Genomic DNA, 22500 nt, shown 5'->3' with positions numbered 1-22500 from the left:
TATATATATATATATATATATATATATATTAATCCTGGGGATAGGGGAGAAAGAATACTTCCCACGTATTCCCTGCGTGTCGTAGAAGGCGACTAAAGAGGACGGGAGCGGGGGGCTGGAAACCCTCCCCTCCTTATATTTTACCTTAAAGGGTAAACAGAAGAGGGAGTCACGCGGGGAGTGCTCATCCTCCGCGATGGCTCAGAATGGGGTGTCTAAATGTGTGTGGATGTAACTAAGATGATAAAAAAGGAGAAACAGGTTGTATGTTTGAGGAAAGAAACCTGGATGTTTTGGCTTTGAGTGAAACGAAGCTCAAGGGTAAAGAGGAAGAGTGGTTTGGGAATGTCTTGGGAGTAAAGTCAGGGGTTAGTGAGAGGACAAGAGCAAGGGAAGGAGTAGCACTACTCCTGAAACAGGAGTGGTGGGAGTATGTGGTAGAGTGTAGGAAAGTACACTCTAGATTGAAATGGGTAAAACTGAAAGTGGATGGAGAGAGATGGGTGATTATAGGTGCCTATGCACCCGGGCATGAGAAGAAAGATCATGAGAAGCAAATGTTTTGGGAGCAGCTGAGTGAGTGTTAGCAGTTTTGATGCACGAGACCGGGTTATAGTGATAGGTGATTTGAATGCAAAAGTGAATAATGTGGCAGTTGAAGGAATAATTGGTGTATATGGGGTGTTCAGTGCTGTAAATGGAAACGGTGAAGAGCTTGTAGATTTGTGTGCTGAAAAAGGACTAGTGATTGGGAACAACTAGTTTAAAAAGAGGTATACATAAGTACACGTATGTAGTAAGTAGGAGAGATGGCCAAATAGCGTTATTGGATTACGTGTTAATTGATGGGCGCGTGAAAGAGAGACTTTTGGATGTTAATGTGCTGAGACGTGCAACTGGAGGGATGTCTGATCATTATCTTGTGGAGGCGAATGTGAAGATTTGTTGAGGTTTTCAGAAAAGAAGAGAGCATGTGGGGGTGAAGAGAGTGGTGAGAGTAAGTGAGCTTAGGAAGGAGACTTGTGAGGAAGCACCATGAAAAACTGAGTAGAGAATGGAAAAAGGTGAAAGCAAAGGACGTAAGGGGAGTGGGGGAGGAATGGGATGTATTTAGGGAAGCAGTGATGGCTTGTGCAAAAGATGCTTGTGGCATGAGAAGCGTGGGAGGTGGGCAGATTAGAAAGGGTAGTGAGTGGTGGGACGAAGAAGGAAGATTATTAGTGAAAGAGAAGAGAGGGGCATTAGGACGATTTTTTCAGGGAAATAGTTCAAATGACTGGGAGATGTATAAAAGAAAGATGCAGGAGGTCAAGAGAAAGGTGCAAGAGGTGACAAAGAGGGCAAATGAGAGTTGGGGTGAGAGAGTATCATTAAATTTTAGGAAGAATAAAAAGATGCTTTGGAAGGAGGTAAAGAAAGTGCGTAGGACAAGGGAACAAGTGGAACTTCAGTGAAGGCGCTCATGGGGAGGTGATAACAAGTAGTGGTGATGTGAGGAGATGGAGTGAGTATTTTGAAGGTTTGTTGAATGTGTTAGATGATAGAGTGGCAGATATAGGATGTTTTGGTCGAGGTGGTGTGCGAGGTGAGAGGGTTAGGGAGAATGATTTGGTAAACTGAAAGCTTTGCGGAAGATGAAAGCCAGCAAGGCGGCGGGTTTGGATGGCATTGCAGTGGAATTTATTAAAAAAGGGGGTGACTATGTTGTTGACTGGTTGGTGAGGATATTCGGTGTGTGTATGGCTCATGGTGAAATGCCTGAGGATTGGCGGAATGCATGCATAGTGCAATTGTACAAAGGCAAAGGGGATAAAGGTGAGTGTTCAAATTACAGAGGTACAAGTTTGTTGAATATTCCTGGGAAATTATATGGGAGGGGATTGATTGAGAGGGTGAAGGTATGTACAGAGCATCAGATTGGGGAAGAGCAGTGTGGTTTCAGAAAAGGTAGAGGATGTGTGGATCAGGTGTTTGCTTTGAAGAAGGTATATGAGAAATAGAAAAACAAATGGATTTGTATGTAGTATTAATGGATCTGGAGAAGGCATATGATAGAGTTGGTAGAGACGCTCTGTAGAAGGTATTGAATATTGTGTGGGAGGCAAGTTGCTGGAAGCAGTGAAAAGTTTTTATAGAGGATGTAAGGCATGTGTACGAGTAGGAAGAGAGGAGAGTAAGTGGTTCTCAGTGAATGTGTCGGTTTGCGGCAGGGGTGTGTGATGTCTCCATGGTTGTTTAATTTGTTTATGGATGGGGTTGTTAGGGAGGTGAATGCAAGAGTTTTGGAGAGAGGGGTAAGTATGCAGTCTGTTGTGGATGAGAGGGCTTGGGAAGTGAGTCAGTTGTTGTTCGCTGATGATACAGCGCTGGTGGCTGATTCGTGTGAGAAACTGCAAAAGCTGGTGAATGAGTTTGGTAAAGTGTGTGAAAGAAGAAAGCTGTGAGTAAGAGTGAAGAGGAAGGTTATTAGGTACAGTAGGGCTGAGGGACGAGTCAATTGGGAGGTAAGTTTGAATGGAGAAAAACTGGGATGTGAAGTGTTTTAGATATCTGGGAGTGGTTATGCCAGCGGATGGAACCATGGAAGCGGAAGTGAGTTACGGGGTGGGGGAGGGGGCGAAAGTGCTGGGAGCGTTGAAAAATGTGTGGAAGGCGAGAACATTATCTCGGAAGCAAAAATGGGTATGTTTGAAGGAACAGTGTTTCCAACAATGTTATATGGTTGCGAGGCGTGGGCTATGGATAGAGTTGTGCGCAGGAGGGTGGATGTGTTGGAAATGAGATATTTTAGGACAATATGTGGCGTGGGGTGGTTTGATCGAGTAAGCAATGAAAGGGCAAGAGAGATGTGTGGTAATGAAAAAAGAGTGTGGTTGAGAGAGCAGAAGAGGGTGTTTTGAAATGGTTTGGTCACATGGAGAAAATGAGTGAGGAAAGATTGACAAAGAGGATGTATGTGTCAGAGGTGGAGGGAACGAGGAGAAGTGGGAGACCAAATTGCCAGGTAGGTCAAGTGCAGAAGATTAGGTCAATTGCTAACTTCACTACACTCTTACCTTCACTTGCGCCCTTGCCGGGTAGGTCAGTTGCGGAAGGTTAGGTCATTTGCTAACTGCACTACACCCTTACCCTAACGCATTTAAAGGTTAGGTCAGGTACAAAAGATTAGGTCATCTGCTAACTTCACTTCACCCTTATTTTCACTAACCCCCTTGCCAGGTAAGTCAGGTACAAAACATTAGGTCATTTACTAACTTCACTACACCCTTACCTTTATTTACGCCAACTTCACTACACCCCCTCCTTCCCTTACGCCCTTCCCGGGTGAGTCAGGTCTTCTGCTAACTTCACTACATCCCCACCTTTACTTACGCCCTTGTCGGTTAGGTCATGTACAAAAGAAGAGGTCAGTCGCTAACTTCACTTACGCCCTTGTCGGTTAGGTCAGGTACAAAAGATGAGGTCAGTCGCTAACTTCACTACAGTCTTACCTTCACTCACGCCCTTGCCAGTAGGTCAGGTACAGAAGATTAGGTCAGTCGCTAACTTCACTACACTCTTACCTTAAAGCCCTTGGAAGTTTCGGTGTTAAAAAGATTAGGTCATTTACTATCTTCACTACACCCATAATTCACTTATGCCCTTGCCATCTAGGTCAGTTACAAAAGATTAGGTCATTTACTATCTTCACTACGTCAATAATTCACTTATGCCCTTGCTATCAAGGTCAGGTACAAAAGATTTGGTCATTTACTATCTTCACTACATCAATAATTCACTTATGCCCTTGCCAGGTAGGTCACGTACAAAAGATTAGGTCATTTACTATCTTCACTACATCAATAATTCACTTATGCCCTTGCCAGGTAGGTCAGGTACAAAAGATTAGGTCATTTACTATCTTCACTACACCCATAATTCACTCATGCCCTTGCCAGGTAGGTCAGGTACAAAAGATTAGGTCATTTACTATCTTCACTACACCCATAATTCACTTATGCCCTTACCAGGTAGGTCAGGTACAGAAGATTAGGTCATTTACTATCTTCACTACACCCATAATTCACTTATGCCTTTGCCAGGTAGGTCAGGTACAAAAGATTAGGTCATTTACTATCTTCACTAGATCAATAATTCACTTATGCCTTTGCCAGGTAGGTCAGGTACAAAAGATTAGGTCATTTACTATCTTCACTACACCCATAATTCACTTATGCCCTTGCCATGTAGGTCATTTACAATCTTCACTACACCCATAATTCACTTATGCCCTTGCCGGGTAGGTCATGTACAAAAGATTAAGTCAGTTGCTAACTTCACTACAACCTCACCGTCGGGTAGGTCAGTTACACTCATTCTCACTGTAAGCTAGAGGGTGGTGATTCAGAGATTTTGTGGCATATCTTCACTACTCCTATTGTCCTGACATAACTCAACTACTCCTATTCTCTGACCATAACTCCACTACTCTTGACGCATCTTGCCTAAATTTGCATCTGGGATATTGTGGTGTATTCGTTGCTCACACACACACACAAAAACATGAATCACCGAGATGGCTTTCGTCACCAAACCAGTCATCGAGAGTGGCTTCAAACTTGAAGAAATCGACATTGCTCTGCCACTGAGTCTCGATGTCTCCTTCAGCGACATAGACTCTGAGATAGATAGCTCATCTCCCGAAGCTTCCCTCTCCCTTGATGAGGTCGATGTCGATGAAGGGCCATCTTCCTCCCTCCCCTTCCACCATTACATCTCCATCTTCCAGCTGCATCGTTACGCCAAACGGTTGGCTCAGGTTAAGACTGAGCGCGAGAAGAAGAAGTGGAGAATACCTCGTGTTTCACAAGAAAGTTTGGAATATGAGACAGTGTGCAAGAGAAACCCTACCCGGCCTAAAGCACTTAAACCTGTTCGTAGAGAGAGAAACCAGCAGGAGAAAATCGAATGTTGAGTTCCTTTCGATTTTCTCTGATGCAGAGGAGGAGAAAAGAGACTGAGAGATCAAGGCAAGAGGAAAAATAGTTCTCTCCGGAGAGTCGATGCTGATCTCTCTCTCTCTCTCTCATATTCTCCCAGATTTAACCGATTCTGAAGAGGAGGAAATGGGATCTCTCTCCCCTTCCAAATGATAATGGTGGTGGTTTTGTTAGCTCTGTCTCACGCTTATGTTCATCCTCCTTGTCTGAGGAGGAGATGTACCGATGGAGAGAAGAATCCGTCTCCCAACTTATCAACTGACAGATTTCTTCAAAAAAAAAAAAAAAAAAAAAAAAAAAAAAAAAAAAAAAAATCCTTTCAAACTTTAAATACATATATATGTTTATGTGATTGTGTCAGTGATAAACTTTAGTATATATATGAATAAAGGCAGATGGTATGAATTATGTACATGTGTATATATGTATATGTTTGTGTGTGTGTATATATATGTATACGTTCAGATGTATAGGTATGTATATTTGCGTGTGTGGATGTGTATGTATATACATGTGTGAGTGGATTGGGCCATTCTTTCGTCTGTTTCCTTGCGCTACCTCGCTAACGCGGGAGACAGCGACAAAGCAATATATATATATATATATATATATATATATATATATATATATATATATATATATATATATATATATAATCATATATATATATATATATATATATATATATATATATATATATATATATATATATATATATATTCTGTCCACCTTTTCCCTTTCTGGACATGTGGTACGTACACTGGGTAGTGTGGTAGCCTTCTTCTTCATGTTTTTGGGTGCAGGCTTCCAAACCTCGTGGAGTAGTTGTGGGATTTGCCTCTATGCTGCACCCGACATAGCCACCTGGCCTGGTGGGTCAGCCTTTGTTTCTTCTGTGGATGCAACCTGGGCTGGTGGGGTAGCCTTCATTTCCATGGATACAACCTCTGTAGGCACCTGGGCTGGCCGGTCAGCCTCTATTTGTTTCTGTTTCTTCTTCTTGGCTACACCCTCCCCAGCCACCTGGGCTGGAGGTGCAGTCGCCCGTTTAGCATGAACACGCCGCACTAACGTACCTATCCAACAGATAACCACCACGGCCACTAGGACTCCACACATGAGCTAGAGGTAGAAGGCCTGGAGGAGGCTGAGGTACGTCACGTGCTCCACTGACTGGGCCACGAGCTCCCCAAGAGTTAGGAAGTTCTTGACGAGGCAGATAAACCTGAATACATAGTATACTGGCACGTTTGCCGCCGCCTCTACCGGTGGGGCGAAGGCCTGCACCTGCACAGGTCCCAAGACAGGGAGGTGGAGGGTGTGCGCCTGGATGTGTCTGTCCTCCAGTGTGGACAGAGGCTGTGCCTCCTTCCTCAGGAGGGCGCTGTTGAGGATCCTGCTAACTGCACTACACCCTTACCCTAACGCATTTGAAGGTTAGGTCAGGTACAACAGATTAGGTCATTTGCTAACCTCACTTCATCCTTACTTTCACTTACGCCCTTGCCAGGTAGATCAGGTACAAAACATTGTTCATTTACTAACTTGACTACACCCTTACCTTTACTTACGCCAACTTCACTACACCCTCTCCTTCCCTTACGCCCTTCCCAGGTAAGACAGTTCTTTTGCTAACTTCACTACACCCTTACCTTCACTTATGCCCTTGCTGGGTAGATCAGGTACAAAAGATGAGGTCATTCACTATCTTCACTACACCCTCACCTTAACTTACGCCCTTGCCAGGTAAGTCAGGTACGAAAAATTGGGTTAGTAGCTAGCTTCACTACACCCTTAAGACTTTACAGAACTTGTTTAGGTCAGTTACATAAGATTAAGTCATTTACTATATTCACTACAACCATAATTCACTTATGCCCTTGCCAGGTAGGTCAGGTACAAAAGATTAGGCCATTTACTATCTTCTCTACACCCATAATTCACTTATGCCCTTGCCAGGTAGGTCAGGTACAAAAGATTAGGTCATTTACTATCTTCACTACACCCATAATTCACGTATGCCCTTGCCAGGTAGGTCATATAAAAACTATATTCTCTTGCACACATTAGGTCATATAAACTATATTCACTACACCCATAATTCACTTATGCCCTTGCCAGGTAGGTCAGGTACAAAAGATTAGGCCATTTACTATCTTCACTACACCCATACTTCACTTATGCCCTTGCCAGGTAGGTCAGGTACAAAAGATTAGGTCATTTACTATCTTCACTACACCCATAATTCACTTATGCCCTTGCCAGGTAGGTCATATAAAAAAGATTAGGTCATTTACTATCTTCACTACACCCATAATTCACTTATGCCCTTGCCAGGTAGGTCACGTACAAAAGATTAGGTCATTTACTATCTTCACTACACCCATAATTCCCTTATGCCCTTGCCTGGTAAGTCAGGTACAAAAGATTAAGTCATTTACTATCTTCACTACATCAATAATTCACTTATGCCCTTGCCAAGTAGGTCAGGTACAAAAGATTAGGTAATTTACTATCTTCACTACACCCATAATTCCCTTACGCACTTGCCAGGTAGGTCAGGTACAAAAGATTAGGTCATTTACTATCTTCACTACACCCATAATTCCCTTACGCCCTTGCCAGGTAGGTCAGGTACAAAAGATTAGGTCATTTACTATCTTCACTACACCCTCACCTTCACTTATCCCCTTGCCAGGTAGGTCAGGTACAAAAGATTAGGTTATTTACTATCTTCAATACACCCATAATTCCCTTACGCCCTTGCCAGGTAGGTCAGGTACAAAAGATTAGGTCATTTACTATCTTCACTACACCCATAATTCACTTATGTCCTTGCCGGGTAGGTCATGTACAAAAGATTAAGTCAGTTGCTAACTTCACTACAATCTCACCTTCAGGTAGGTCAGGTACACTCATTCTCACTATAAGCTAGTGGGTGGTTATTCAGAGGGTTTGTGGCATATCTTCACTACTCCTATTGTCCTGACATAACTCAACTACTCCTATTCTCTGACCATAACTCCACTACTCTTGACGCATCTTGCCTAAATTTGCATCTGGGATATTGTGGTGTATTCGTTGCTCACACACACACACAAAAACATGAATCACCGAGATGGCTTTCGTCACCAAACCAGTCATCGAGAGTGGCTTCAAACTTGAAGAAATCGACATTGCTCTGCCACTGAGTCTCGATGTCTCCTTCAGCGACATAGACTCTGAGATAGATAGCTCATCTCCCGAAGCATCCCTCTCCCTTGATGAGGTCGATGTCGATGAAGGGCCATCTTCCTCCCTCCCCTTCCACCATTACATCTCCATCTTCCAGCTGCATCGTTACGCCAAACGTTTGGCTCAGGTTAAGACTGAGCGCGAGAAGAAGAAGTGGAGAATACCTCGTGTTTCACAAGAAAGTTTGGAATATGAGACAGTGTGCAAGAGAAACCCTACCCGGCCTAAAGCACTTAAACCTGTTCGTAGAGAGAGAAACCAGCAGGAGAAAATCGAATGTTGAGTTCCTTTCGATTTTCTCTGATGCAGAGGAGGAGAAAAGAGACTGAGAGATCAAGGCAAGAGGAAAAATAGTTCTCTCCGGAGAGTCGATGCTGATCTTTCTCTCTCTCTCATATTCTCCCAGATTTAACCGATTCTGAAGAGGAGGAAATGGGATCTCTCTCCCCTTCCAAGTGCCTTCCAAATGATAATGGTGGTGGTTTTGTTAGCTCTGTCTCACGCTTATGTTAATCCTCCTTGTCTGAGGAGGATATGTACCGATGGAGAGGGGAATGCGTCTCCCAACTTATCAACTGACAGATTTCTTCAAAAAAAAAAAAAAAAAAAAAAAAAAAAAAAAAAAAAAAAAATCCTTTCAAATTTTAAATACATATATATGTTTATGTGATTGTGTCAATGATAAACTTTAGTATATATATGATTAAGACAGATGGTATGAATTATGTACATGTGTATATATGTATATGTTTGTGTGTGTGTATATATATGTATACGTTCAGATGTATAGGTATGTATATTTGCGTGTGTGGATGTGTATGTATATACGTGTGTGAGTGGATTGGGCCATTCTTTCGTCTGTTTCCTTGCGCTACCTCGCTAACCCGGGAGACAGCGACAAAGCAATATATATATATATATATATATATATATATATATATATATATATATATATATATATATATATATATATATACATATATATATATATATATATATATATATATATATATATATATATATATATATATAATATACAATATATATATATATATATATATATATATATATATATATATATATATATATATATATATATATATACATATATATTTATATATATATATATATATATATATATATATATATATATATATATATATATATATATATATATATAATTATACATATATATATATAATTATACATACATATATATATATATATTTTTTTTTTTTTTTTTTTTTATACTTTGTCGCTGTCTCCCGCGTTTGCGAGGTAGCGCAGGGAAACAGACGAAAGAAATATATATATATATATATATATATATATATATATATATATATATATATATATATATATATATATATATATTCTGTCCACCTTTTCCCTTTCTGGACATGTGGTACGTACATTGGGTAGTGTGGTAGCCTTCTTCTTCATGTTTTTGGGTGCAGGCTTCCAAACCTCGTGCAGTAGTTGTGGGGTTTGCTTCTATGCTGCCCCCGACATAGATGCCACCTGGGCTGGTGGGTCAGCCAGCATAGCTACACGCTCACTCGGTACCTGAGCTGGTGGTGGAGCAGCCTTCCTTACTACCACCCAGGTTGGTTTGGCAGCCTTCTTTTGTTTCTTTGCTACACCCTCCCTAGACACCTGGGCTGGTTGGGCAGCCTTCTTTTTCCTCTTCTTGGATACAACCTGCCAACCGAATTGGTCTGCTGGTGGATCCGTTTCTTTCATGGATACAACCTCCGTAGCCACTTGGGCTGGCCGTTCAACCGTCGGTTGATTCTTCTTCTTAGCTACACCATCCTCAGCCACCTGGCCTGGTGGGTCAGCCTTTGTTTCTTCTGTGGATGCAACCTGGGCTGGTGGGGTAGCCTTCATTTCCATGGATACAACCTCTGTAGGCACCTGGGCTGGCCGGTCAGACTCTATTTATCTTTCTTCTTCTTGGCTACACCCTCCCCAGCCACCTGGGCTGGAGGTGCAGTCGCCCGTTTAGCATGAACACGCCGCACTAACGTACCTATCCAACAGATAACCACCACGGCCACTAGGACTCCACACATGAGCTAGAGGTAGAAGGCCTGGAGGAGGCTGAGGTACGGTCACGTGTTCCAGTGACTGGGCCACGAGCTCCCCAAGAGTTAGCAAGTTCTTGACGAGGCAGATAAACCTGAATACATAGTATACTGGCACGTTTGCCGCCGCCTCTACCGGTGGGGCGAAGGCCTGCACCTGCACAGGTCCCAAGACAGGGAGGTGGAGGGTGTGCGCCTGGATGTGTCTGTCCTCCAGTGTGGACAGAGGCTGTGCCTCCTTCCTCAGGAGGGCGCTGTTGAGGATCCTGCTAACTGCACTACACCCTTACCCTAACGCATTTGAAGGTTAAGTCAGGTACAACAGATTAGGTCATTTGCTAACCTCACTTCACCCTTACTTTCACTTACGCCCTTGCCAGGTAGATCAGGTACAAAACATTGTTCATTTACTAACTTGACTACACCCTTACCTTTACTTACGCCAACTTCACTACACCCTCTCCTTCCCTTACGCCCTTCCCAGGTAAGACAGTTCTTTTGCTAACTTCACTACACCCTTACCTTCACTTATGCCCTTGCTGGGTAGATCAGGTACAAAAGATGAGGTCATTCACTATCTTCACTACACCCTCACCTTCACTTACGCCCTTGCCAGGTAAGTCAGGTACGAAAAATTGGGTTAGTAGCTAGCTTCACTACACCCTTAAGACTTTACAGAACTTGTTTAGGTCAGTTACAAAAGATTAAGTCATTTACTATATTCACTACACCCATAATTCACTTATGCCCTTGCCAGGTAGGTCAGGTACAAAAGATTAGGCCATTTACTATCTTCTCTACACCCATAATTCACTTATGCCCTTGCCAGGTAGGTCAGGTACAAAAGATTAGGTCATTTACTATCTTCACTACACCCATAATTCACTTATGCCCTTGCCAGGTAGGTCATATAAAAACTATATTCTCTTGCACACATTAGGTCATATAAACTATATTCACTACACTCATAATTCACTTATGCCCTTGCCAGGTAGGTCAGGTACAAAAGATTAGGCCATTTACTATCTTCACTACACCCATACTTCACTTATGCTCTTGCCAGGTAGGTCAGGTACAAAAGATTAGGTCATTTACTATCTTCACTACACCCATAATTCACTTATGCCCTTGCCAGGTAGGTCATATAAAAAAGATTAGGTCATTTACTATCTTCACTACACCCATAATTCACTTATGCCCTTGCCAGGTAGGTCACGTACAAAAGATTAGGTCATTTACTATCTTCACTACACCCATAATTCCCTTATGCCCTTGCCTGGTAAGTCAGGTACAAAAGATTAAGTCATTTACTATCTTCACTACATCAATAATTCACTTATGCCCTTGCCAAGTAGGTCAGGTACAAAAGATTAGGTAATTTACTATCTTCACTACACCCATAATTCCCTTACGCACTTGCCAGGTAGGTCAGGTACAAAAGATTAGGTCATTTACTATCTTCACTACACCCATAATTCCCTTACGCCCTTGCCAGGTAGGTCAGGTACAAAAGATTAGGTCATTTACTATCTTCACTACACCCTCACCTTCACTTATCCCCTTGCCAGGTAGGTCAGGTACAAAAGATTAGGTTATTTACTATCTTCAATACACCCATAATTCCCTTACGCCCTTGCCAGGTAGGTCAGGTACAAAAGATTAGGTCATTTACTATCTTCACTACACCCATAATTCACTTATGTCCTTGCCGGGTAGGTCATGTACAAAAGATTAAGTCAGTTGCTAACTTCACTACAATCTCACCTTCGGGTAGGTCAGGTACACTCATTCTCACTGTAAGCTAGTGGGTGGTGATTCAGAGGTTTTGTGGCATATCTTCACTACTCCTATTGTCCTGACATAACTCAACTACTCCTATTCTCTGACCATAACTCCACTACTCTTGACGCATCTTGCCTAAATTTGCATCTGGGATATTGTGGTGTATTCGTTGCTCACACACACACAAAAACATGAATCACCGAGATGGCTTTCGTCACCAAACCAGTCATCGAGAGTGGCTTCAAACTTGAAGAAATCGACATTGCTCTGCCTCTGAGTCTCGATGTCTCCTTCAGCGACATAGACTCTGAGATAGATAGCTCATCTCCCGAAGCATCCCTCTCCCTTGATGAGGTCGATGTCGATGAAGGGCCATCTTCCTCCCTCCCCTTCCACCATTACATCTCCATCTTCCAGCTGCATCGTTACGCCAAACGTTTGGCTCAGGTTAAGACTGAGCGTGAGAAGAAGAAGTGGAGAATACCTCGTGTTTCACAAGAAAGCTTGGAATATGAGACAGTGTGCAAGAGAAACCCTACCCGGCCTAAAGCACTTAAACCTGTTCGTAGAGAGAGAAACCAGCAGGAGAAAATCGAATGTTGAGTTCCTTTCGATTTTCTCTGATGCAGAGGAGGAGAAAAGAGACTGAGAGATCAAGGAAAGAAGAAAAATAGTTCTCTCCGGAGAGTCGATGCTGATCTCTCTCTCTCTCTCATATTCTCCCAGATTTAACCGATTCTGAAGAGGAGGAAATGGGATCTCTCTCCCCTTCCAAGTGCCTTCCAAATGATAATGGTGGTGGTTTTGTTAGCTCTGTCTCACGCTTATGTTCATCCTCCTTGTCTGAGGAGGATATGTACCGATGGAGAGGAGAATGCGTCTCCCAACTTATCAACTGACAGATTTCTTCAAAAAAAAAAAACAAAAAAAAAAAACAAAAAAAAAAAAAAAAAAACTTTTAAATACATATACATGTTTATGTGATTGTGTCAATGATAGACTTTAGTATATATATATATGTATGCATATATATATATATATATATATATATATATATATATATATATATATATATATATATTATTATTATCATTATTATTATTATTATAATATATAATTTTTCGCAGAGGAAAAGTTTAATGACCTGAAAGTTTTCCTACGTCTTGTTTATATATATATATATATATATATATATATATATATATACATATCTTTCTTTTAAACTATTCGCCATTTCCCGCGTTAGCGAGGTAGCGTTAGGAACAGAGGACTGGGCCTTTTTTGGAACATCCTCACCTGGCCCCCTTCTCTGTTCCTTCTTTTGGAAAATTGAAAAAAAAAAAAAAAACGAGAGGGGAGGATTTCCAGCCCCCCGCTCCCTCCCCTTTTAGTCGCCTACGACACGCAGGAAATACGTGGGAAGTATTCTTAATCCCCTATCCCCAGAGATAATATATATATACATATATATACAATCTCCCTAAAGATTTTTGGGAGGAGGTAAATAAAGTACGTGAGACAAGAGAACAAATGGGAACTTCAGTGAAGGGGGCTAATGGGGAGGTGATAACAAGTAGTGGTGATGTGAGAAGGAGATGGAGTGAGTATTTTGAAGGTTTGTTGAATGTGTTTGATTGTATGGTTGCGAAGCGTGGGCTATGGACAGAGTTGTGCGCAGGAGGATGGATGTGCTGGAAATGAGATGTTTGAGGACAATATGTGGTGTGAGGTGGTTTGATCGAGTAAGTAATGTAAGGGTAAGAGAGATGTGTGGAAATAAAAAGACCGTGGTTGAGAGAGCAGAAGAGGGTGTTTTGAAATGGTTTGGGAACATGGAGAGAATGAGAGAAAAGATTGACCAAGAGGATATATGTGTCAGAGCTGGAGGGGACGAGAAGTGGGAGACCAAATTGGAGGTGGAAAGATGGAGTGAAAAAGATTTTGAGTGATCGGGGCCTGAACATGCAGGAGGGTGAAAGGCGGGCAAGGAATAGAGTGAATTGGAACGATAAGGTATACCAGGGTCGACGTGCTGTCAATGGATTGAACCAGGGCATGTGAAGCGTCTGGGGTAAACCATGGAAAGTTTTGTGGGCCTGAATGTGGAAAGGGAGCTGTGGTTTCGGTGCATTATTACATGACAGCTAGAGACTGATTGTGAACGAATGGGGCCTTTGTTGTCCTTTCCTAACGCTACCTCGCATACATGGGGGGGGGGGGGGGGAGGGGGTTGTTATTTCATGTGTGGCGAGGTGGCGATGGGAATGAATAAAGGCAGACAGTATGAATTATGTACATGTGTATATATGTATATGTCTGTGAGTGTATATATATATGTATACGTTGAGATGTATAGGTACGTATATTTACGTGTGTGGACGCGTATGTATATACATATGTGTGTGGATGGGTTGGGCCATTCTTTCGTCTGTTTCCTTGCGCTACCTCGCTAACGCGGGAGACAGCGACAAAGCAAAATCAATAAATAAAATAAAAAATATATATATATATATATATATATATATATATATATATATATATATATATATGTATATATATATATTTTTTTTTTTCTTTGCTTTGTCGCTGTCTCCCGCGTTTGCGAGGTAGCGCAAGGAAACAGACGAAAGAAATGGCCCAACCCACCCCCATACACATGCCTTGATTCAATCCACTGACAGCACGTCAACCCCGGTATACCACATCGATCCAATTCACTCTATTCTTTGCCCTCTTTTCACCCTCCTGCATGTTCAGGCCCCGATCATACAAAATCTTTTTCACTCCAACTTTCCACCTCCAATTTGGTCTCACTCTTCTCGTTCCCTCCACCTCCGACACATATATCCTCTTGGTCAATCTTTCCTCACTCATTCTCTCCATGTGACCAAACCATTTCACAACACCCTCTTCTGCTCTCTCAACCACGCTCTTTTTATTTCCACACATCTCTCTTACCCTTACGTTACTTACTCGATCAAACCACCTCACACCACACATTGTCCTCAAACATCTCATTTCCAGCACATCCATCCTCCTGCGCACAACTCTATCCATAGTCCACGCCTCGCAACCATACAACATTGTTGGAACCACTATTCCTTCAAACATAGCCATTTTTGCTTTCCGAGATAATGTTCTCGACTTCCACACATTCTTCAAGGCTCCCAGAATTTTCGCCCCCTCCCCCACCCTATGATCCACTTCCGCTTCCATGGTTCCATCCGCTGCCAGATCCACTCCCAGATATCTAAAACACTTCACTTCCTCCAGTTTTTCTCCATTCAAACTCACCTCCCAATTGAATTGACCCTCAACCCTACTGTACCTAATAACCTTGCTCTTATTCACATTTACTCTTAACTTTCTTCTTTCACACACTTTACCAAACTCAGTCACCAGCTTCTGCAGTTTCTCACATGAATCAGCCACCAGCGCTGTATCATCAGCGAACAACAACTGACTCACTTCCCAAGCTCTCTCATCCCCAACAGACTTCATACTTGCCCCTCTTTCCAAAACTCTTGCATTCACCTCCCTAACAACCCCATCCATAAACAAATTAAACAACCATGGAGACATCACACACCCCTGCCGCAAACCTACATTCACCTATATATATATAAACCAACGGTAGGAAAACTTTGAGACGTCATTAAACTTTTCTTCTACGAACAATTATATATTCTCATACTCAAAAGTCTTCCACTAATATATAACTATAATCTTGCATAAAAAAAAACCCGGAAAATTTGATATCACTTCACGACGTTCAGGGAATTAGATTATACCATGAATTAACACGAATTCTTATACACCACGTCAAGCCTCACATTAAGTTCCATAAAAATTGGAAAAATATTTCCCCCAGTCTTCTGAAAATCTGATATTCTTTACGAATTTCTCTGAAATATTATCCTAGTTCCTCCTATCCGTTTTCTTTCTCCATGCTTATTATCGTTCTTATGTTTTCCCTTTTCGTTCTCCCTCACTTACTTCCTCACAAAGTCGATTCCTCTCATTTCTCTTTAACTTCCTCCGGCCCGGCGGCCCAACCCACCAGCTTTCCCACCTCAACAAATTTATATACACTGTCACTCTCCATCTCTTTCAGTCTTTCTGTCTCTCGCTTCTCTTTATCTTTCATCCCCCATTCCCTCGTGCTCTCTCTCTCTCTCTCTCTCTCTGTTTTCCCCCTTCGCCTTCATCATCCACTCCCATTTTGTCTGTCTGTGTGTCTGTCAGTCTGTCTCTAGCAGGTGTGAAAGCAGCACTTCCCAGTTTCTCATGGCCACACCCGTGTACCCTACCCTCCTCCCGTCTCTTGCCTGGGTCTACATTTCCATCTTTTATGGGGTTTCTGACTTCAAGGAAAAACTAAAATAAAACATACACTTTAGTGATGTATATATATATATATATATATATATATATATATATATATATATATATATATATATATATATATATATATAGAGAGAGAGAGAGAGAGAGAGAGAGAGAGAGAGAGAGAGAGAAAATATAGTGTAAAATTCGCATTACCGTAAAATCTATAAAGGGTAAAATTCTTGATTTACCAAAATAGCTAAACCTGTAGATTAGCTATGATATCATATTACCACAAAATGTAGAATGATGAAATACAACTTAAAAGACGTAAAGTAGTCTTATAATCACACACACAAACACACACACACACATTGCTAGAGGACAAGGAACCTGAGATATGAGGTTCGAAGTTATAAGTGAAATACTAGGAGCATCAAGTGGACTCACAGTAACCATATGCGATCAAGTGTTCCTGCTGAACTAGTCTAACGAGAGCCATTATGAAGGAAAGAAAGAGATTCGAACCCTTGTTAATGGTTTCGGATCTTCTGAGCATCGAATCCTTGCCTCATACCTTTGTGTTCAACCTGATGCTTTTCTCCACTTCTTCATGCGGTATTTATTCTCTTTTTCATCTTTGGGTTTACCTTCTTTCTTTCTTTGGCTCGCTAGTCTTTGTCTTCCACTGCGATTCTTGCATTTTCTCTCTTTGTCTGTCTTTGTGTGTGTTTTTTGTGTACTTTGATATCACCATTTTTCTGAATTTTATGTGTCACTTTTTCCCTGTACTTTATACACCATCTTGCTCTGAAGTTCTGGTCGTGGTTTACCTCCCTATGGCGCTAGTCTACTCTCATCTCGTAGTGGTTTACCTTCTATATGGTTTACCTCCCCCTGGTAATAGTGTACTCTCCTCGGGTAGTGGTTTACTCTCCCAGAATAGCGGTTTACCTCCCTCTTGGTAATAGTGTATTCTCCTCTGGTCATGGTTTACTCTCCTATAACTGCGGTTTACCTCCCCCTAGTAAGCGTACTTTTCTCTGGTAGTGGTTTACTCTCCTATAACTGTGGTTTACCTCCCCCTTGGTAAGTGTACTCTTCTCTGGTAATGGTTTACCTCTCCCCTGGTCATAGTGTACTCTCCTCTGGTAGTGGTTTACCGACCTCTATTGTCACGTCCGTGGGGGATGGGTTTACCCTCCCTCTCCATATGGCTAGGCAAGGTAAGGTAGCCAAGCACGGCATCTCCTCCAGGCAGCCAGGGCCAATCAATAGCCTTCGTCCAGCCTTACATCTCCACCACCAACACCATCACGATCTCCACCACTCCATCACACCTGCATCACCACAAACCAAACCCAGTCATCATCACCATTAACCAACACCACCACCACTAAATCTCCATCACTACCATCACCTCGCTCGGCGTATAGAACATCGCCATCACCATCTCCATCACAAACACCAACACTCACGTCCCACCCTCGCCTGTAATGACTGATTGACTTTAATTACCAAATTACAAATGTCATAATCCTCAACGTATAATCATTTAAGTCCACTGAGCATCCATTATACAAAACCAACGGTAAAGAAGAATCCATTTCTAAGTTTTTATACGATTAATCAAGAGTAAAATGTAAATGGAAAATAACGTTATCTCTAAATCCAAAAATTCTGCTTGTAGGTTAAGTTCCAAAGACAAAATAGACCCAAAAGGTAAAGTAAATATCAGTTCTATATTTACCACACTCCCCAGGATCAATTTCTACGAAAGAGTCCTGATGTCAGCCAGGCCCTTTCTAAAGCCTCCTGCAGCCCAAGGCTGCGCTCCTTCCAGTAGCAGGGGAAAAATACGACTCCTTATGCTGAAAGTTTCTTTACACTCTCAGTGGTGCAACCTCGCTAAAGGCGACTTAAACAATCATAATATAATATAATATATGGCGTCCTAGCTTCGTCTCTTCGATGTATATCAACTGACTGTTATATTTCTCTCTTGTGTCTCCCCTGATGATGTGATTATTACACGAAAGTGCACTTGGGAACTTTTCGTGTGTCATTTTCCCCGTGGACTCATAGGAATAATATATATATATATATATATATATATATATATATATATATATATATATATATATATATACACCGACGAAAAACCTACGGGTTTACGACTTAAAGTTTAATTTAATCTAATATGTCTTCAGTTCACCAAGGTGGCATCACTGGCAGGTGGAAATTCACCCGAGCAACGCCGCCTGGAGACTGGCTGGCTGTCCCACAGGGCTGACTACCACCAGCTCCTCCTCAAATAAAAAAAATAGCGACATCTGTTAACGACGTTTCTATTGGCTCATAAAACCCACAAGCTGCGACCGCGGGTCAGTTTCCGAAGGGTGCGTTCCATTTGCCGACCTTGATGTCGTATTGGTGGAATTTAATGGATAAACACAAAATAATATCATTTGATGCTTTCTCTTGATGGTAAACCATAATAACTATAGTCATAACAATATATAGGGTCGTTTATTCAGATAATGATTCACATTATATCACTCGACTATTACAGAATCTCTCTCTCTCTCTCCCTCTCTCTCTCACACACACACACACACAGACAGACAGACGGATACACAAAGACACACACACACCCACACACACTCAATTTCCCCAAACTTTCCTCCTGTTTCACAAACTTACTTCAACCCCTGGAAACAAACCCCCCCCCCTCCCTCCCAGGCATTACAAAAGCCCGCGTCTGTACAAAAACAAATACACACTTTTATGGCTTTTACTCCAGCTCTTTTTGAGCCACAAGTTTCTGCTTTTGTTTGTGCTTGCAATTATATACCATTTTAACAACAAGCGACAACTATATAACTCCACAGTCTTTTTTTTTTTTTAGTTTTGTAAAGAAAACTTGATATTAAAACGAGGCAACCCCTTTTTTTTGTAAAAAAAAAAAAAAAAATCCTATGCTTTTTTTACATGAATCCCAGAAATATTCGTCTAGGTATTCAGCCATATGTGAAGCAGGGCCAAAATTCGTCCACCGTGGAACCAGCCTTTTTACATCCTTCATTCACTCGTCCTGGTCAGAGTCTATCGTCTTTTTGGCCCTTAAATAATCGCCATATTTTTGGCCCTTAAATAATCGCCATATTTTTGGCCCTTAAATAATCGCCATATTTTTGACCCTTAAATAATCGCCATATTTTTGGCCCTTAAATAATCGCCATATTTTTGGCCTTTAAATGATAGCCATATTTTTGGCCCTTAAATAATCGCCATATTTTTGGCCCTTAAATAATCGCCATATTTTGGGCCCTTAAATAATCGCCATATTTTTGGCCCTTAAATAATCACCATATTTTTGGCCCTTAAATAATCGCCATATTTTGGGCCCTTAAATAATCGCCATATTTTGGGCCCTTAAATAATCGCCATATTTTTGGCCCTTAAATAATCGCCATATTTTTGGCCCTTAAATAATCGCCATATTTTTGGCCCTTAAAAAATCGCCATATTTTTGGCCCTTAAATTGTCGTTCACCAGAATATCTATCTCAATAATATTCATGTATGATTCTCGTTTAATCCACAGTATGGGGTTAGAGAAGCTTCACTCTCATAATCAATAAATTAATGTACTTTTCTCAAATAAATTTTTTTTTATGTATTTTCGCTCGGTCATAAACGCTTGGGAACAGTGTTTGTTAAATCACTGAAAAGCCGGTCCTTCGAACTTGCTGTAATTATGTAAATTTATCCATAATTTCCTAATGCTCTTCGGTATATTTATAAAACATAAACGCACATTTAGAAACAGCATATATACATAAAATCTTAGATCCGTCGCGACACTCGTATTGAAACCATAAACAAAAATATGGAAAAAGTTATTCTTCTTTTTTGGACAGGGTGACAACATGGCCACTGTTGTCTGTGGGAGACTTTCGTCTGAATTACCTTCTCGGCGTCTCGGAGGAACACGGAGAAGGGGAGAGAGAGATAGATAGATAGATAGATAGATAGATAGATAGAGAGAGAGAGAGAGAGAGAGAGAGAGAGAGAGAGAGGAGGAAATTCGCGCGTCTTTCTCAGGTTCGGGCCGGAAATCTGTGTTGACGCCATTTGCTCCGAAGATTCCGTGTCAAGAGGGAGGGAAGAGAAGGGTTCTGAGGGAACAGCTGGAATAGTAATGAGATTCGGGCCACTTGCCCCACCCCCTTCGGCAGGACAAGATGGCATCTGGTAGAGACTTCCTTTTTTTTTTTTTTTTTTTTTACTTTTTCGTATTTTTGTGACCTCTCTCTCTCTCTCTCTCTCTCTCTCTCTCTCTCCCTCCCTCCCTCTCTCTCTCTCTCTCTCTCTCTCTCTCTCTCTCTGTAGACCATGAACGCTAAAGCATGGGAGAGAGTAACTTGGCTCATCTACCGTGTGTACCTGGCCCGTCCGATTGGACCATCTGCCGTGTACCTGGTCCATATATACAACCATTTCCCTGGCCCCGTTCTACCATGTACCGGGTGAGCCCTGTATCCCTCACCAAGTCATGCTTTAATGGCCGTAAAGGAAAATCCCTCTCGCCCCAGCCACTGTCTTCTCCTCACCTCCAGTTAGCTTGAACAAGTGAGAACTTTGTGTTAGGTAAAAAGTGAACATGTCTTTGTCACTTCCTATTCGTAGAATGTGTTAGGTAAAGAGTGAACATGTCTTTGTCACTTCCTATTCGTAGGATCTGTACTGCAAATACTGAATTCCCATTCTTAAATTAAAAAAAAAAGACAGAAAATACTCGGTAACCTAAATCGTAGTTATCAAGATGGCAAAAAAAAGAACAAAAGAAATACACTACTTGACTTTGCACTATCTTCACCCAGAAATAAAGCACAAATACATAATTTGCTTACACAATTACAGCATTTTTTTTTCTTCCTGCGGTGTTGTCTGGCCAGCGGGCACTTTAATATCATCACAAGCAACATCATGATGATCCTGCTGTCTGTTATCCCAATTGTATAATTTCTAAGTTTGATGCATTAACCAAATGATGAAAAAAAGAGAAAAAAAAGAATATTCACCAGCAGGATCCACGTTGCACAACCGGTTGATTTCATTACCATTCAATTAATAAATCACACTGAAAATTCCATTACCATCAAACCCCAAGCGATTTGAACCATACCATTAATGCAGTCCATCAAATATGGCTGCCTAGCCTCCACCTCCAACTCCACCAACACCCCTAACTACACTATTTTTAGGGCTTACTCCACTTCACATTTCCCCCCTTCCTGAGTTTATTCTCGTCCTTGTCTCTCTCTCTTTTTACACTCTCCCTAAATCACCCTCTTTTGTCTCCCTCTCCCTGATCAAGGTCTTCCCCCACTAATTTAGCGCGCCCTTTGTCTACCCCTTCTTCCTCCTCTCCCCCGATGCCTCTACCCCTTCTTCCTCCTCTCCCCGATGCCTCTACTCCCTTCTACGACGCAGCACCTACCTGGAGGTGGAGGGGGTGTCGTTGAAAGTGACCTTGTGCTTGACCCCAGGCGAGTGTTTCCGCTTGGTCCAGTTCCCCCCTCCGCCAGAGGGCGGCTTGGGACGCAGCCAGTAGATTTCTTCCTCTTCCCCTCGGGCCTGTGGGATAGACGTGGGATAGGGGGAAGCAAGATCCCATCCAAAAGCAAAGGGTTATTATAAAAAAAAAGAAGGATTCGTGATATATATATATATATATATATATATATATATATATATATATATATATATATATATATATATATATATATATTTACCAATTAACGATTTTAATCATAGTGAATTAAGAAATATAAATTGATTGATAACAAAGCTTAGAGAAATAGGCATTGCCTTTGTCTCATGAAAATAATTAGTTAGAAGACTGAAAGACTTTCCATTCTAAGCCAGTGAACTCATTTATACGATACTTTACTCAATTTTACTCATAAATCCAAATATATACATATATATATATATATATATATATATATATATATATATATATATATATATATATATATATATATATATATATCATGAAAGTGAAGGAAACTGATCCTGAGACCC

General features: G+C 41.4%; 1 protein-coding gene across 5 annotated transcripts in view; it reads right to left on the bottom strand.

Moving 5' to 3' along the window:
* LOC139754161 (uncharacterized) overlaps positions 1-22500 on the bottom strand; it is a 448889-nt gene that overhangs the window by 45931 nt on the left and 380458 nt on the right. For all 5 annotated transcript variants that reach the window (XR_011713842.1, XM_071671339.1, XM_071671349.1 and 2 more), the window contains one exon: positions 21914-22050. Coding sequence is in view for 4 of the 5 variants with exons in the window: in XM_071671339.1 (XP_071527440.1) it covers positions 21914-22050 (137 nt within the window). In the remaining variant the exon portion in view is untranslated. The remainder of the gene's footprint in view (positions 1-21913; positions 22051-22500) is intronic.

Source organism: Panulirus ornatus, chromosome 2 (genome assembly GCF_036320965.1).
Source record: "Panulirus ornatus isolate Po-2019 chromosome 2, ASM3632096v1, whole genome shotgun sequence".
NCBI classification, from domain to species: Eukaryota; Metazoa; Arthropoda; class Malacostraca; order Decapoda; family Palinuridae; genus Panulirus; species Panulirus ornatus.
Note: the sequence above shows the minus strand (reverse complement) of the source record. Positions and strands in the feature narration are given on the sequence as shown.